Raw genomic sequence first — 16,708 nt, 5'->3', positions numbered from 1 at the left:
TTTGTTCTGTTATTTCACAAACGTATTGAATGTTTATTATCTTGCATTTTCCTCTGACACAATTATAAACAATTCAGATGCAAAACCAGGCCCAGTGCTTTATTCTGAATACATATGTAGGCTAGTTTAAGGGAAACGTTATTATATAAAACTTTGATGAACTTAGCAATTGGTTATAAATAATTGGGAAAACTGGTAGCATGGGGATAAGCACCAGTTAGAAGACATGAGAACTCAAGGAGAAGGACGAGGGAATTTTACTGCATTTAAGAGAGTAATGGATTGCATTAAAGATAAAATTATATATTGATATGTGCATTAGAAATATTGTGTTCATTTTGCTATTATTTTTTAAATTATTAACATAATGTTTCAACATTTTAATATTAATTATTTGATTTCTATTCTCTATACAGACATTAAAAATCTCAAAGAGCAAGATCAGAGAGCATATATGAAAGATATAATGACATTATGTGTATATTTATTAATATAGAAATAATATAATATTTTCAATTACATCATAATGTTACAGTACATTTTTTCCAATGTGGAGGTTATAATTAATATTTTTCTTTATGCATCAGGTATTTTGATCATAATTATGTTTTTTCCTATGCACTGACAGTTGACCTGACTGTTTAAACCTAAAAAAATTATAATGTTAACTCATTACCTTGATATTTCAGTCATACAAACCCATATCCACAAACATCACATTGATATGGAGTTTCACCAGTGTGTAGTCTAATATGGCTTTTTAATGTTCTCTTGTCACTGAAAGCTTTCTGACAAATTCCACACTGATGCTGTTTCAGCCCAGTGTGTATTCTTCTGTGTACTGCTAGGTTACTAGAAGTATGGAAGCATTTGCCACAATGTTCACAAGCAAAGGGTCTCTCTCCTTAAAACTGTTAATCAGCCTTGTTAATGTACGATCAATTATTTTTACCTGAGTGACTCCTCATATGAACCTGTAAGTCTGCCAACCGGTTTGATCGTTGACCACAGATATCACACTGATAAAGCTTCTCAGTAGAATGAGCTTTTTGGTGTGCAGACAGTGCCGACTTACTTATAAAGTTCTAGAATTAATACATGATAACACATAAAAGATCATTAGAATCAGCACATTTACCTTTAAACATAGCTCACAACTGTAAGGTTTCTCTGTTGTATGAGTTCGCATGTGAATTTTGAGATATGAAGAAGTACTGAATTTATTATTGCAGATTGCACAAGCATAAGGTTTTTCTCCAGAATGTGTCCTCATGTGTGTTTTTAAACTGAAACCATGTATAAACCGTGCCCCTACAATATCATTTAAAAAAATATTAAATCAATCATGAGAAAACAAAACAACTACCACATATAGCGCATTCATATTTCTTTACACCAGTGTGGATTTTTTTATGATTTCTTAAACCATGTTGGTCACTGAAATACTTGTTACACACATTACACTGTACACCTACTCGCCTCCTAAAATCTCCCTTATGATGCCTTTCATTGGACTTTTTTTTTTCATTTGAACTTAAGCGGATATCCTACAATAACATAACTTGTATGTAATTTAAATTCACAACTATATTTCTTTATCTTACATTATTCGTACTTAGATCGGATAGGTTGTTTACATTATCATCAACTACTTTATAGACTAACTGAATGTGGTTAGGAAGATTGCCACTTTCCAAGAGGTTTCTTAACTGCAGGTCAGCATTTTGTACTTGAATTCGAAAATTAATAGCACTTTTTAAATTAGCCAAGCACTGTCTGCAAATGTTTGTGGGAAGAACCGAGTTATTAATCTATCTAAGGCATTAGCAACAATATTAAAGTTAAAACAGTCGATGTGTAATAATTACATTAACATTAGTGATATCCATCAGATGTTTACTTAAATTATCATTTTTTAAACACTTCAATTCTTCATTTGTGTTTTGAGACAAGCATGTTCTACATAAACTATTTATGTCAGTTATAACGTGTAATTCGTCACCCATCATGTGAGAAAATAATCCACTTGATTGTATTTATACAAAAATTAATATTAAACAAATTTAGGAAAAAACTAGCTTGACAATTCCGTATCAACCTGACAGTCATAAGCCGAAATGTCATAAGTCATTGTAATTAATTAGTGATGGGAGTAATAGAATGAAAACTATCGAAGCATTCATAGCTCAAGGAGTACTCGAAATGATGAAAATCGAAATCCTATCTTTTGACAATTCATTTTAAATATCAAGTTTGTAAGCGCCAATCGAAAATACTATATTTAATGTTACTTTTTTTCTATGGTAACTTTGGTTACCTAAAAGAGGAATGAGACAATGACACCGCATTTGTACGGTATTTTAACAATACCTATAAATTAGAGAATTATTCTATTCTTGCTAAGTCCCACAGGATTTATTAAAATTTTTAAACACAAAGATACATTTTCACTGTCAAATAATTAACATCAATTTAGCATTCTTCCCCTGATGATGCGGCTGTACGTTTAGACCGGTTTGTGCTATTATTAGATGTTTATAAAAAATAATTTGAGAAACAGCAAATGTTTATTTTACAATAGAGAAATATACAATATCCGAATTAATAGTCGACGGCAGTGTTGGACAAGTAATCCCGTCTTCCGATGTTCGAAGCCTGTTTGTTTTGTTGGGCCTCCAGTTTGGGACAATCGGTAATACGATGGCCCAAACCCCCACAATAACTGCATCCCCTCTCGTCTGAAATAACACTGTTGTTATATCACTTACAATGAGAACAGGTCAAACTTACCCCCCAGCTCCAGGTACTTCTCGCTCTCCGGACACAATTCGGAGAGAAATGTAGGCACCTTTTGTTTGGCCTCGATGAGTAGATGTTTCAGATCCAGCAATACCATTTCGTCGTTCGACTTGTTAATGAATGTAGTCGCTAGACCCTTATTGCCCGAACGACCAGTACGACCGATTCTGTGCACTAAAATGCAACATGAGTATTTAATAACTGTTTCCGTGGAAATGTGTACAAATGTCAACTGACCATAATTCTCAACGTCGTCGGGCATGTCATAGTTGATGACGTGTTGAATGTCAGGAAAATCAAGACCTTTAGAAGCGACGTCCGTGGCTACCAATACGTCCTTCTCTTTTTTTCGAAAGGCATCCACTGATCTGGATCTCTCCTCCTGATCTATTATTTATATAGTGACATTAATTATAAGAGCAAAATAAAAAAATACCTTTGCCGCCATGTATTGCAACTGCTTCCACGCCCTTCAGCAGCAAATATTCATGGATAGCGTCGACATCCTGCTTTTTTTCTGCAAATATCAAGACCGGAGGCGGAGTTTTTTGTAAACACTCCAGCAAATACACTATTTTGGCCTCCTGTTTTACATACTCTACTTCCTGTACTACATTGATAGAGGCTGCTCCTGCTCTACCTACATTTATGGTAACAGGTTTGACCAAAGCGGATCTAGCAAAGTTTTGAATTTTCTTGGGCATAGTAGCGGAAAACAACAGAGTTTGTCTTTGACCCTGAAAAATTAGGGACATTTAAGACAGGTTCGTTTCCAATCTGAGAAATCGAAAAAATACTCACATTGAAATAAGAAAATATAGTTCGTACGTCTTCTTCAAACCCTAAATCTATCATTCTATCGGCCTCATCCATGCAAAGATATCTGCAAACTGACAATTTCACTATTTTCTTCTCCAGCATATCCATCAATCGTCCTGGTGTTGCCACCATAATGTGTACTCCCCTAAAGCACTTTAATACAGCAAAAAACAAACGTCAATATATTCCTTTACCTCTGGATTATTTCCATAGCTTCATTCACCGGCATACCACCTATTGCTAAACAACTCCTTATTTCAGGCATTCCTTTTTTTCTCAGATGGGTACAAAAATGCTGTATGATATCATAGGTCTGCTTAGCTAACTCTCTAGACGGGCAAATAATCAGTCCATAAGGACCTTCATTTTTAATAAAAGGCATTTTCACTTCCTGTTCTAAACAGAACATTATCAAAGGCAACACAAATACTAGAGTTTTTCCTGATCCAGTAAATGCTATACCAATCATATCTCTACCAGATAATCTTTAAGGAAACAAGTACATTTATAACATTTACAATTATCAAAATATCAATTACTTACACCGTGGGTATTCCTTGCACCTGAATTGGAGTAGGTTTTTTTATTTTCTTCTCCTTTAACCCTTCAATTATGCCCTCATGCAATTTCATATCATGAAATGTTCTTAAAGGGGGAGGTATTTCCTCCCCTTCTACTAAAATTCTTAATTCATGCCTTATTTTTTCATGTCTAAGATGTGACATTGCCACAATATATCTTGGGGGTTTCCAACTACAATTCCATAACAGCAAACATTTTTTAATGTCTTTGAAATTGAACTAAAATACCTTGTTTTTATAGGATTATTATATTGTATGCCCTTAGCTAATTCTGAAACGCCCATCAAAGCTTTCTTTTCAGCTACAATTTCCAGAATTTCTTCTTCTTTCTTCAACTGTCTTTCTACAGCACTAACTTTCTTAGCTGAAAACTATATATAGAAACATCTTATGTATCTTTTTATATGAACACTTTACCTTCTGCTAATTTTCTTAATTCATTATGTTGATCTAACAATGGAATATTATTTTTTCTACCCCATATCTCATCTTCCTCATCATCTTCTGCCGTTTCATTTTCACTTGATGACTTTGTTTTATTTTGTTCTGCATCTTTCAACTACAGGAGTAAAATACCATTAACAAAGAGGAAAATCTATGTTATAAATTATTACTTGTCCTAATCGGCCTAATTTTAAAAGTTGTTGCTTTTTCCTCTCCTTAACCGGAACATAAGGAATATAATTTTCATCTTCTGATCCCGAATCGCCCTTATCTTCGTCGTTTCGGTATCTCTAAAAATACAAAAATTATTTTTTGCGTTTTGAATTTATAGCTACAGTAGTCACTTTAACGGGGGGGCCTGAATCATTAGACATATTTATGTTTATAGAATAGAGAAATCTCTATATTCTATCTTTCTAACTTTATTATTCCAAGTCTCTCTATTCCATGTTTATGTTACTTTATGGGCATTAACCTCAATTAATAACATTTCTTCTTTTTTCGTACGAAATTGGAAACATGAAAATAAACCTTTTAATTTTTTAATAGCTAACTTCATAAAATTAATTGTAACGGTTTTAATGTTACATTAAATTATTCAAATTTCAAGTAATATATATAAAATATACATAAACGTTACGATAATGAGTGAATATAGCCGATTTCATTTCACCGAAATGCTTTTCTCTATTTATTAGGATGTCTTTATAATCAGATAACCGATTATTCAACGTATCCGCTAGGTACCTCTGTGAATATATCGTGTATTCTTTTCTACGAGTTTTATAGTATATAGCGTTGGTTTTTGTTGAAAATAGGTTTCAATTTTAGTCCATTAGAAATCATGCTTAAGTTTCTCTGTAACTGTCATTATTTCAAGACATACAGTTTCAAACGTAGTTGCTCTATAATTTCATTCTGTATATGTATCTTATAATTTGTAACGTGCTTTTTCAAACCGTTTTGTCCAAATAGGTTTTTTATAAAAATATATTACAAAATGGTCCCGCCAAAGAACATGAGGACTTATAGTAGGGGCAATAATTCTACGATCAATTGTTTTGATGCTCTGAACATTTTGTTTGGAAAAGATGCAAAGAATGGGAAGAAAATTGGCAGAAAAATAAAATCAAAAAAGAAAATTAGAGTCAAGGAACTGTCTGCAAAAATTAAAACTGTACTTTCAGATGAATCAATATTGCATGTAAATGTTAATGATACTTTTGATAGGCTTTTAAGAAGCTCTGTTACTAAGAATTATAAGAAGCCTAAAGACTCATCGATTCATGTTCTAACCAATAATATTACCACTTCTGTGGTAGAACATAAAAGTTCAGAGTGTATGTCAACAATAAGTAAATATTATTTACATTCAAGTAAAAATAATACAGATACTATTGATGTCACAAATAATACTTTATCATGGTTTAATCATCCAACCAAATCTGGAGAAAGGATAAGTAATGATTTGGAGATAGAAAAAATTAGTAAAAACAAAGAACCACAAGTGCTTAAATCAAGTGTTTCTTCAGAGGGACCCTCTATGCTTCTCAGATCTATGGTGCAGCTTTCTAATACAAATAAGGGAAATTTAAATGAGGAGAAGAATATTACAACTTTTGAAGGGAATATAAGTCTTTCATTTAATAATTTTTTTGCTAATTCCACATGTGAACAAATGTTAGTGCATTGTAGTACTCCATTAGTAACAAATAAAAGAAAGGCTGTAATAAGACAGCCAATATCTCCAATTAGTATAGTTGGTCAAGATTTTAAGAGTTCTGCTATAGAACTTAATGATATTAACTTATCTATAAAACATGATCAATCAAAAAAGACTAATTCTATTGGTGATAAGCAGTTGTCACAAGATAAAGTTCAACTGAAAGCTGAATGTGAGAAACAAAATGAAGAGAAAACGAGTGCAAATAATAGTAAGTATTTGCTTGTATTATGTATTTCAACATATGAAGGTTTGGGAAAGAAGCGATTTTGGGTCTTCAAATTTTCTGAAAAATATATCTGCCCTTTTGATCGATGGCATTTTACCATTCTTCTGGTAAGAGCATGATTCCATCGCTGCAAAAAAAAAAGATTCTGCCTAACGTTGTCGCGGTGGAAGATAAATTATTTCTTTCTCATTGATAAATTCTAGCAGTTTTATTAATGGTCTGGTTAACTTGTATTAATTGTTGACAGTAGAGAGTTGAATTAATAGTTTGGTCAGGTTTGCTCTTGATCAAAAACTTCGTATTCATTTTACCAAATACTTAGTTTATATAGAACCGAAGTATCAACCTTTTTTTGGTGAACAATAATACTTAAGTTCAAAATTGTTTTATGGTATATGTTTAGCTTTGCAGGAATGACCTGAAATGAAATTTTCCGGTTTAATTCGTTTTTTTAACGACGGATTGGTCAGGGCAAAATTTCGGAACCGAAAATTTGAACTTATCAATTATAACGATCTGGAATCTCCATTTTTTAAAAATAATTTTGGCTGAATAAAGGATTACTACATTACATTTTTTGTCTAGAATGTTCTAAGTATTGCTAGAGATATAAAGTAATATTTTAACAAAACCTAAAATTACTTTTCCTCACTCTTTTATATTAATGTATATATTATATTATTTCAGGTTTTTTAAATACAACCGAGAGAAACCAACTATCAGCGACCCATAGTGAGCCTGGTGAAATGATAGATGGAACAGCGTTCCTTTCAACTGCAGAAATTTCCCACAAAATAAATTCAGCGGTGACGGAACAAAATTGTTCAAAGATAGAAGAACAAGGTCTAGTTGAGTCTGTCTTTAAAGATACTTTAGAAGCATCACTTAATACCAGTGCTAATGCCTTACAGACAGAAATAAAAACGGATGCTATTATGGCATCGCCTCCACAGAGTGACCCTGACAATTTTCGAGTATCATTGACTTCAAAGAACCCAGGAAGTAACCAAGAAAATGTAACCGTTATAGATTTGACGGAGTCATTTAAGTGTAATGATCAGGTGTCATCGAATATTAAAGAACTTCAGGGTCATCCAGTTATGATGGATGAAATTGTCATTAATTTAACATTACACATGTTCAGCGACAAAGTTAATGGAACATTTGACCAATCCACTGAGCGTCCAAGAAAATCTAGTATGACCGACACAGATTCTTCAGATATTGAAATAATAAACTCATCCTTATCGTCACCAGTTAGAGCCAACTTTCGTATTCCTCTTATGCCCCTAGATAATTTGAATAGCAAAAACGTATTTTTTAAGACGGGGAAGAATTGGAGACGTTCGCTATACCAGCAGAAAAAAGATTGTGTTGGCCTAATAGAGTCACCGAAAGTTGCTGGTAGAATTATTTAGTAGAACTTTAAAATTTAAAGTATTCCTGTAATATTTTATTTTCCAGACTTGTCGAATCCTAGGCATTCCATAAAAATTGTACCTGTTGCTAGTGAAAGATATTCTAGAAGAAAAACTGCGCTTCAAAATTATGCTCAGAATAATTTAAGTACGTTAAATTAACTTTTAAATTTCACTCGTAATGATCAATTATCATTAATGCGTTTCCATTTAGGTACAATTCCTGATGAAAGTATAGAGCACCATATATTTTCCAGAAGAACAAAATTGTCTCTACGATCTTCGACGACCGTTTCCGCAAAAGAGGTTGTATTACAACGGTGCAACCAGACGGAACCTGTACCGTTCGAGAGTTTATATCCCGACCAGTAAGTAGGTTGATTTTTGTATCTCTATCAAGTCAATCTGAAATTATTTTCAGCGCATTAGAAAACTGCAGAAAAATTGGTGAGGGTGTTTACGGGGAGGTATTTCTTTATACCAACCAACGGGGAATTTCTACGGTCATGAAGATCATTCCGATCGAAAGCGAGACCATCGTGAACGGGGAGAAACAAAAGAAGTTCCACGAGATCATATCAGAAGTGGTAATCGCATCGTAAGTATAGTCAAGAGTGTCAAGCTATAATTATGGAGAGAAATGGGTGTTTATTTTATTTTTTAAAATTTTCATTGTATCATTTTCATGTTATTGTACCATATTTATACTTTGATTGAACTTACATCGTGCCATTTTCCATTATTATATGCTTGTATCTCAATTGTTCCATTTCCAATCGCAACGATTAACTTTTATCTACGAGTCCAAGAAATAACTGTCTGTTTAAAGCCTCTAATATCGGAGAATAGTATAAAATACCGTAAAAATACTCTCTAATTTGCCATTTATTATCTATTTATAATTTTCGACCAAATTGCACTAATATTCTCTTTAACGACGTAAAACAAACGATCCCTTATTTAATAGTTTAATTTTATAGTGTATTTTTGTCTATATATATATATATATATATATATATATATATAAACTATATAAACTAAAATAAATATATATAAACTATATAATCATATATATATACAATATATATGTCAGTTTATCTAACTTTATAGAATTTTTACAATGAAAAAATGTCATTTCAGCGAATTGTGTAATCTAAGGAAAAACAGACTCAACAAATGCGCCGGTTTTTGTGAAGTACAAAGGATCGCTTGCGTTAAAGGGCGATATCCTCAGAAACTCACAGATCTCTGGATCGAATATGACCATCGTAAAGGTAAATTGAAATAAACGCTAAGCGCCTTATTTCTACTGTTGCTAATATTTCAGGTTCGGAAAACGATTCGCCAGAAGTTTTTGACAACGACCAGCTCTACATCATTTTGTGCTTAGGCCACGCCGGCCAGGATTTGGAAAGCTTCGTATTCAATAATGCCACTTGCGCGGTGTCGATGCTTAAACAGGTTGCGTGTTCGTTAGCTGCGGCCGAAGAAGTTTTGAAATTCGAGCATCGCGATTTACATTGGGGCAACGTTCTATTGAGAGCTTCGACGGACAAAAACAAGAAAATTACATTTAAACTTAGAGGTAACTTCCAGTTGTTTTTTTTTATCGAAGTATTCTCACGATTTTTATTATGTTTTCAGGCAAAGAGATTGAAATAATCGGCAACGGGATTGAAGCAACAATTATAGATTTTACTTTGTCTCGAATAGAACATCAAGGAGTGGTGATATTTAATGATTTGGGGTCGGATCCCGATTTATTTATAGCTGAGGGAGACTATCAATTTGACATTTACAGATTGATGAAGGAGAAGAATGAGTAAGTACTTATCGAGAATATCGCCTAATAGTGATTAAAAAAAAATGTATTTCAGTAATGATTGGCGTAAGTATGAACCATTCACAAACATTTTATGGCTGCACTACATTCTCAGAAAATCCATTACGGATTTACGGTACAAAAATACAAGCACCAAAGTTCACAAAAGGGGTATAGAAGATTTACAATCTATGGAAAGGGATATTTTAAGATACAGAAGCGCAAGCGAATTCGTATTGTCCATCCTATGATTAATTATATTTTATTATTTTTTAAATTTATATATACATATTTGTATTTAATATGTTAGATTATTTGTTTATGGTTTATTATTACCAAAATGTTTTTATTTAACTGTATGATTACCTGTGATGGTTTAATAAATTCTTATCACCTATTCTTATTGTAAAATCATATAGAACGACGTCTAAAAATTGAAACAAAAACATGAAATAAGTTTACAGCAAAGTCCCTATAATTTTAATTTTCTTGTGTTAAACAAATGATTGCTTTTATAACGATGAGCTAAATATGAAAATTTTGTTAATGTTTTGTATCGTTCATAGCTACTAAGTCTGTATTTTGATATAGGTTTTTGCCTTTTGAATTAATTTTTAGTACCTTTATTTTTTAGTATAGAGATATTCTTGGAAGAGAACATCCAATAACACGACATTGAATTACTGTTAGGGATGCAGAAAAAGTATTGATATTTTTTCAAGATAAATATAATTATTGGTATTATGAATATTATATTGGTAAATTTTGTCCCACAAAAATTTTACTACTTTTTAAAATATTTAGAAAAAAAAATTGCCTAAGTTTTTTTTCTTTGTAAAAATTCGATACTTTTATACTTGTTGCAACAAATATATCGATATTTTTTTCGGTGGCCAATACCCCTGTTGTTTGTATATGGTGAAATAAAACCACTGTTATGTTTCAGTCGAATTTATTTTATTCATATCTGATAACAAAAACCGAAAAAAACACCACAAAACAGTCTAATAGTATGGCCAGGAACGAATATGCACATGCGAACTCCCCTTTTATAACTGTAATTTATAAAATAAATCACTTCCAATGATAACTATGGATATAAAAACCATATCTTCTAATTAAATTCTGCCACTTAATATTCTCTAATCCAGATTATCATCGCCAGTCTGAGCCGGTTTTCCTCCCCCAAAGCCGAACGGAAAACCACCCGGGAATCCAGAGAAATTCATGTCTGAACCTGAAACAACAAAAACAAACAGTTGTTTGAACGGAAGAACGACGCATACATTGATTTTTTCCTTACCCGAAAATTTGCCGGACAGTTTACCTAACAGATCTTGTATTTTCGGATTGGATTGATACTTGAACATATTGGACGGATTTTTGGAGATGTCTTGAAAAGCTGCAGCTATTTCCGGATCCTAAATATATGTATATATGATAACCTTTTTATCACGTTTACCTTTATTACCTTTAGAGCATTCATTATTTCCGGATCCTGTAGCAATTTATAAAAATCTCCCATAGAAGGCATTCCTCCTGGGGCGGAAGGGCTGTCTGCGCTATCTGGTTCGGAGTGGTCACTCGCTGCTTTTGCATGAGCTTCTTTTGCCTTACGAACTCTCTCTAATCTGTTAAAGATCGAATCAGTTTTGATAGTTGATGCAATCTTATAAATCAGTGAAAAAATAGCGTAAACGAAAAAAACCGATGGTGATGAAATCTAAACACTAATGCAGCTTTTATTTGTTGGAGTTATTCTTATAATTTGAATGGTACGCCATGTTGCGTTTGCTTAGATATCTTTGTATAGCAGTTATGTCTTTGTATAGTTTGTATGTGTATTCAAAACGTGTTAACTTCCATTTTTATATATAAAAATTCATCCTATATGCAAAAAAAACTCGAAAAGTATGCAATTAATTGACTTCAAATTTTATAAAACTTTTCATTTTAACAGAATCGTGTTTACATATAATATTATATATACTTTTTACTCCGAAGTTCGCGGAGAAACAAAACATCGTGAAACATTTTGTTTGAGTTATAATAATACCATGGATGGAATGTAATAGCTATTTCAATCCAATTATCTTGTGGAATTTAGATAAAACAATTATGATTAAAACATGCTATGTTCCACATTCATGAAAGGTAAGTATTTAAAAGGAATTGAATTTAAGTGTACCCAGTATGGTGGATGTATTAACCCTTCCCAGCCAAATTCTCCCAATTTATGCAATCACTAAAGATATGTATAGTCTAAGGTTGTCATGATAGATGGTAGCGCCTTTCCCATTAATAAATTAACTTTGGGTCATTTTTAGAGTGCTTGCTAATATTTAGTAGATTGCCTCACCATCATCAATTGAAAGCCCAAGTATTTTGATTTGATCAGCGAGAACAGTATCACTCTACCTTTCCTTTTCTTCCTTGTCCTTTCTCTTCCTCTCTTTCTTCAATAGGTGCTCCTCGATTTTTTTGGCATTGGGTGTTACTTCCTTTAACCACTCGTCGGTTTGTTCATCAAAGTCTATATTGCAAGCCTGTCTCAAATCTTTGGCAGCTAACTCAAATTCACCTATTAATAAAAATTGTGTTATTTCGTTATTCCTTTTAAAAAAAGATCAGCTTATTACCCAATAGACGATATGATCTACCTCGGAACTTATAAGAAGTGGCCGAATCTGGGTTTAATTCCAAAGCTCTAGTGCAGTCTTTGATGCAAGCATTAGGTTTGTTCAATTTTAGATAAGTTTGACCGCGTTTAGCAAACAACAGGGCACTGTTCGGATTTATTTCTGAAACCAATCATAATTATTACAAAAATTTCAGCTATATAGATACAGGCATCTTACCAATGGCTTCTGTAAATAATGCTATGGCTTTATCATAGTTACCAGCCGAGAATTCGGACATAGCTTCCCGGCGCTTTTCGTCGGCTTTATCGGCCTCTTCTTCGGTAACCTCCTTCGTGCTATTGCCCATTTTTTGATCATCGCTTAATTTGTCGGCTTCAATACATCCCGACATATCTAACTCCAATTCGCTCTCGGGTTCAGATTCATTGTCATCTGCTTTAGGATCTTCTTGAGTTTTTTTCTCTTTGTTTTCCGAAGTCATTGTAGGCTCCGGGACGGTACCACCGAATGACTCCATAAATTCTTTGAAAAAAGATAACTGCGGCAGATGCAAAATATTCGGTTGAAGTTTGACGAAATTTACAAATTGTTTGAGCTTTTCAAGGCTCTGTTGATCCATCGGGCAACTCATCGCGTTGAAAATATGCGACCTCAGAAATAGTATTCTCAAAACAAGGAAATTTCCAGAACGATACCGGCCTTCTAAAAACGCATATAAACAAAATAAATCTTCTAATACGTAGAGTACGGCTTTAGAATGTCATTCTCATTTTTAACCTATTAAAAGAAGAATTTGACGTTTAGGTTAAATAAATGCCAATAATTCAAATATTTTTTTTCTATGCAAATATCTAATTCAGTATAATTTTTATCTTTCTGCGTATGCATGTTAATTCATAATTATTATATTAAATCATGATTACATTATATATATCTATTGTGTTTACCTCAATGCATATAGGCAAGAAAACCACAATTTGAATTTCCATAATATATTTTGTAATATATGTTTATAAAGTAGCATGATTTTTGGTTTATGTATACCAAAGAGAAACCCCTAATAATATACAATTACAGTGGTATATATTGCTTTGTTAGATTCCTCTTTCAATATCAATAATATATATATATGATAAATAGTAATAAATAATTATAATACCTTAATACGACTTATGAGATCTAAAAGGTATATATATATATATATATATATATATATATATATATATATATATATATATATATATATATATATAATTTTGTAATTATAACAGCATTAATATAAATCAAATGCAAAAAATACATCATATATGTGGTGTTTGATTTTTTTGTTCTTGGAATAATGCTCAATGCTCCATAATGTATAACTTCGAGTTATACATTCGATTTAAATTGAATCACATTTTAAATAGATCTTTTTCATGGTGGTTATTAATATCAATTTTAATGTGATTTTAATCTATTTAACATGCAATGTTTAAAAAAGCTTAATGTTACTTTATACATTATTTGTACTCTTAATAACATCTGAATAGTTTGGAGGTAGACTGTCATTGATTTCTGAGTATTTAGGTGGTGGAATGAATGCTGTATTATTAAAGAAATAGTCCTTTTCAAATATGCTGCAATCCTTCTCAATAATATAATCTTCCAGTAAAGATACATCATTTGGAACATCTAAGATGATTCCTTCCTCTATATCTTCCACTCTACAAAACCATCCAGTGATATGTTGAACTAAAAAAACTTGTTAAAAACACACCCTCTGCGTGACTCTATGGATAAAGTAAGCCATATAGCAACGATGACTGTTCCTAACATTATAGATAACAATATCCATCTAGGGATTCCTGAATTTTTTGAGGCACAATCTAACCAATCACCAGATGTATGTTTATTAATTTCTAAGTTACCTTCTATAGGCATAGTTCTACAAACAATTATTTCAGAACTAATATTTCAACTAGAAAAATTATTAAATTGTTAGCCTACCTTATATGGGTTTCGGGTATTTTATAATCAACATTCAATCCAATCTCAAGTTGGTTTTTAATACTTGGATCAGACAGCAGTTCAGTCTCTAATAAATCTGAGTCTGGTTCACCTAAAACTAACTCATTTTTGGCTTTCTCTTCGTCAGATTGAATTAAAAATTCAGCATCAATCTAACAATGAAAAAAAATTAGTAAGTAATTAAACCATATCATATAAGTACTTCTGTTTTGGAAGCTATTAATTCACAACCAGTCGTGCATACTTTTCTTTCTTTTGGAAAACTATAAGATTCATTGCAAGCTAAAACATTATTATCAGAAGTTTTATCAATTGCATTTACTTAGGTATATATTTATAGTTACTTATGTGACAATGCCTTATAGCCGGGTTTATATCAAATCCTCTACTAATTTTGATTATATTGAAAAACCTGCATCCACTTTGACAAACAATACTTTCAAAATTGTCCTAAAATGTATATTGTTATAAGCTATAAAATGAAGCAACTTTTTTTAACTCACTGGCTCCAAAATAGGTAATTTTTCAGACTGGCACAAATTTACACACTGATCTTTAACCGATAAATTTATAGGAAACAGATCGAAGGTCCAAGCAATGTTAAAAATCACACATATCCATACTGCATGAATAGATAATCGAATATATGTCTTCATATTCATTAAAACAGATAACTAGTTAAAGCGCTATTCTGAATGAATCGATAACTGCAAAATGTTTTTTAAATTAGTGTGTTTTAAAGTTAAAGTTTAAAATTTATCAAAATATCAATGACAATAGTGTCAACATTTAATAAACAGTGACATCTAGGAGATGAATAAACAATTAATATTTGAATATCTATATATTTTTTCAAATCAGGGACTCTTAAAGTAGGGTGCGGAAAGAATATCCATATTCTTGACCGATATATCGAAATTTTTTTCAGAATAAATTAAATACAACTTAATAAACCTATAAAGACGGTACTAAATTTTTAAAGGTCTTCGATATATTTTTGTGAAATATCGATATTTAAAAAAAAATATCGATATTTTTTTAAATATCGCTATATCGATATTTCTTCAGTGACCCCTATCTCTAAGGCTCATTTGTTTAACGAAAATTTAACAAAAGAAAAATATGTTTAAAATATTTGATAAACATTTGATTAGTAAGTGCCATCTAGCGAGAGTGGTAAATTTATCTTATATTGACAGATGTAAAATGCGGAATATTCAAATTATACAATTTTTTATTTTAACATTTGGATATTTAGGTAATGTAATCAACTATATTATTAAAATATGTATAATTCTTTTTTTTTATAGATTGTAATGTTTATAAGCCGATATTTTTCAAGGAGGAAGAGGTGAGGCATATCCGAGAAGCTTCAGTGGAAAAACCCCTTTGCAAGGAAGACCTTCTCTTGGATATTCTAGTTACTTGTCAAGTTACAAGTCCAGAGAGCATAGTTGGTCTTGCAATTTCTGATTTTGACTCAGCTTGCAAGTAGTTTTATGTACTTTATGAAGATAATAACAGATTAAAAAATAAACTATTTTCAGAATGGTGCCAATGCAAACCAGAAGAATGGAAAAACTATTTAAAAATTGCTCTGCAACCGGTTTATATTTGAATTTAATGAACGGTTTAAAGTCTTTCGACGAGAAACTTTGCAAAAATAACGATTTTTATTTCAGTGGGGAAGGTTACAGACAGGTAGGTTTATTTATCTTATGGAAATATTCAATAATTTTTAGGGTATGATCTTTATGATAAATGTATTACCGATTTGGATAACGATTTTGATGCGTGTGATGGAGTAGCTGACTGGAATGAAGATACTGATCCAGAAAATGTTTGCAAGTAATGTTAAGTTATCCTAGCAATATTAACAAATCACATTTCATGTTATTCCTAGGACATACAAAAAAATTTTGGATTGCTATTACATAAAAACTGCAAAAGTATGTGGTTTGAAAGCGGCTTCTACTTTGAAAGAACTCATGGTCGAAGTGATAGATTGCACAATTAAAGAAAAATGCCCTGTATCAATGAATCCTTCAATTCATAATCCAATGCCAGAAAAATATATTAATATCATTAATAAGGTATAGTAGAAAAATGTTTACACTGTTAAATGGGACATTGCTATACATTTTATAGGGAGTGTGCATAAAGGAAAACATCAGAAGTGCTATACTTTTAAACATATGCTTATTAATGCTCATTGGCATAT

General features: G+C 31.8%; 6 protein-coding genes across 8 annotated transcripts in view; 2 read left to right on the top strand and 4 right to left on the bottom strand.

Annotated features, from left to right (window-relative positions):
* Positions 1–469: 469 nt before the first annotated feature.
* On the bottom strand, positions 470–2,127 carry LOC143199757 (uncharacterized). 2 transcript variants are annotated; one of them, XM_076409810.1, is made up of 7 exons: positions 1,869–2,127; positions 1,605–1,811; positions 1,367–1,547; positions 1,139–1,311; positions 953–1,085; positions 700–904; positions 470–647 (listed from the first exon to the last, which is right to left on the bottom strand). In XM_076409810.1, the coding sequence occupies exons 1-7, from the start codon at positions 2,007–2,009 to the stop codon at positions 584–586; spliced, it is 1,104 nt and encodes a 367-aa protein (XP_076265925.1). In that variant the 5' UTR covers positions 2,010–2,127; the 3' UTR covers positions 470–583. The 2 variants fall into 2 exon arrangements, with proteins under 2 accessions (XP_076265925.1, XP_076265926.1); XM_076409811.1 differs by having other exon boundaries at positions 1,605–1,776; positions 1,869–2,006.
* Positions 2,128–2,548: 421 nt separating this feature from the next.
* On the bottom strand, positions 2,549–5,156 carry abs (ATP-dependent RNA helicase abstrakt). The gene is made up of 11 exons (XM_076409848.1): positions 4,988–5,156; positions 4,814–4,933; positions 4,617–4,758; positions 4,428–4,563; positions 4,162–4,371; positions 3,813–4,103; positions 3,601–3,763; positions 3,236–3,536; positions 3,037–3,186; positions 2,791–2,973; positions 2,549–2,738 (listed from the first exon to the last, which is right to left on the bottom strand). Exons 1-11 carry the CDS (start codon positions 5,015–5,017, stop codon positions 2,602–2,604), a joined length of 1,863 nt encoding a protein of 620 aa, XP_076265963.1. The 5' UTR covers positions 5,018–5,156; the 3' UTR covers positions 2,549–2,601.
* A 25-nt stretch (positions 5,157–5,181) lies between these two features.
* Positions 5,182–10,780, top strand: LOC143199771 (uncharacterized). Its single transcript, XM_076409847.1, has 9 exons — positions 5,182–6,577; positions 7,283–7,999; positions 8,060–8,161; positions 8,228–8,381; positions 8,435–8,611; positions 9,154–9,287; positions 9,341–9,598; positions 9,658–9,835; positions 9,891–10,780. The coding sequence occupies exons 1-9, from the start codon at positions 5,644–5,646 to the stop codon at positions 10,084–10,086; spliced, it is 2,850 nt and encodes a 949-aa protein (XP_076265962.1). The 5' UTR covers positions 5,182–5,643; the 3' UTR covers positions 10,087–10,780.
* Positions 10,771–13,257, bottom strand: LOC143199774 (putative protein FAM10A4). Its single transcript, XM_076409849.1, has 6 exons — positions 12,694–13,257; positions 12,475–12,636; positions 12,254–12,416; positions 11,307–11,466; positions 11,139–11,256; positions 10,771–11,072 (listed from the first exon to the last, which is right to left on the bottom strand). The coding sequence occupies exons 1-6, from the start codon at positions 13,106–13,108 to the stop codon at positions 10,978–10,980; spliced, it is 1,113 nt and encodes a 370-aa protein (XP_076265964.1). The 5' UTR covers positions 13,109–13,257; the 3' UTR covers positions 10,771–10,977.
* Positions 11,853–16,708, top strand: part of LOC143199776 (uncharacterized) — a 4,916-nt gene continuing 60 nt past the window's right edge. The window contains exons 1-6 of one of the 2 annotated variants that reach the window (XM_076409852.1): positions 11,853–11,989; positions 15,798–15,978; positions 16,035–16,168; positions 16,230–16,335; positions 16,391–16,580; positions 16,636–16,708. The exon at positions 16,636–16,708 is cut by the window's right edge and continues 60 nt beyond it. In XM_076409852.1, coding sequence (XP_076265967.1) covers positions 11,965–11,989; positions 15,798–15,978; positions 16,035–16,168; positions 16,230–16,335; positions 16,391–16,580; positions 16,636–16,708 — 709 coding nt within the window. In that variant the 5' untranslated portion in view covers positions 11,853–11,964. Of the gene's footprint in view, positions 11,990–15,566; positions 15,746–15,797; positions 15,979–16,034; positions 16,169–16,229; positions 16,336–16,390; positions 16,581–16,635 lie in introns of those variants that run through there. The other variant, XM_076409851.1, reaches the window with a different exon arrangement.
* LOC143199775 (transmembrane protein 59-like) lies at positions 13,454–15,271 on the bottom strand. The gene is made up of 6 exons (XM_076409850.1): positions 14,991–15,271; positions 14,832–14,937; positions 14,690–14,769; positions 14,467–14,639; positions 14,237–14,404; positions 13,454–14,183 (listed from the first exon to the last, which is right to left on the bottom strand). The coding sequence occupies exons 1-6, from the start codon at positions 15,147–15,149 to the stop codon at positions 13,973–13,975; spliced, it is 897 nt and encodes a 298-aa protein (XP_076265965.1). The 5' UTR covers positions 15,150–15,271; the 3' UTR covers positions 13,454–13,972.

Source organism: Rhynchophorus ferrugineus, unplaced genomic scaffold (genome assembly GCF_030347505.1).
Source record: "Rhynchophorus ferrugineus isolate W39M unplaced genomic scaffold, kcgeb_rfMv2 rfM7, whole genome shotgun sequence".
NCBI classification, from domain to species: domain Eukaryota; kingdom Metazoa; phylum Arthropoda; class Insecta; order Coleoptera; family Curculionidae; genus Rhynchophorus; species Rhynchophorus ferrugineus.
The sequence above is the reverse complement of the archived record's forward strand: the minus strand, read 5'-3'. Positions and strand labels throughout refer to the sequence as shown.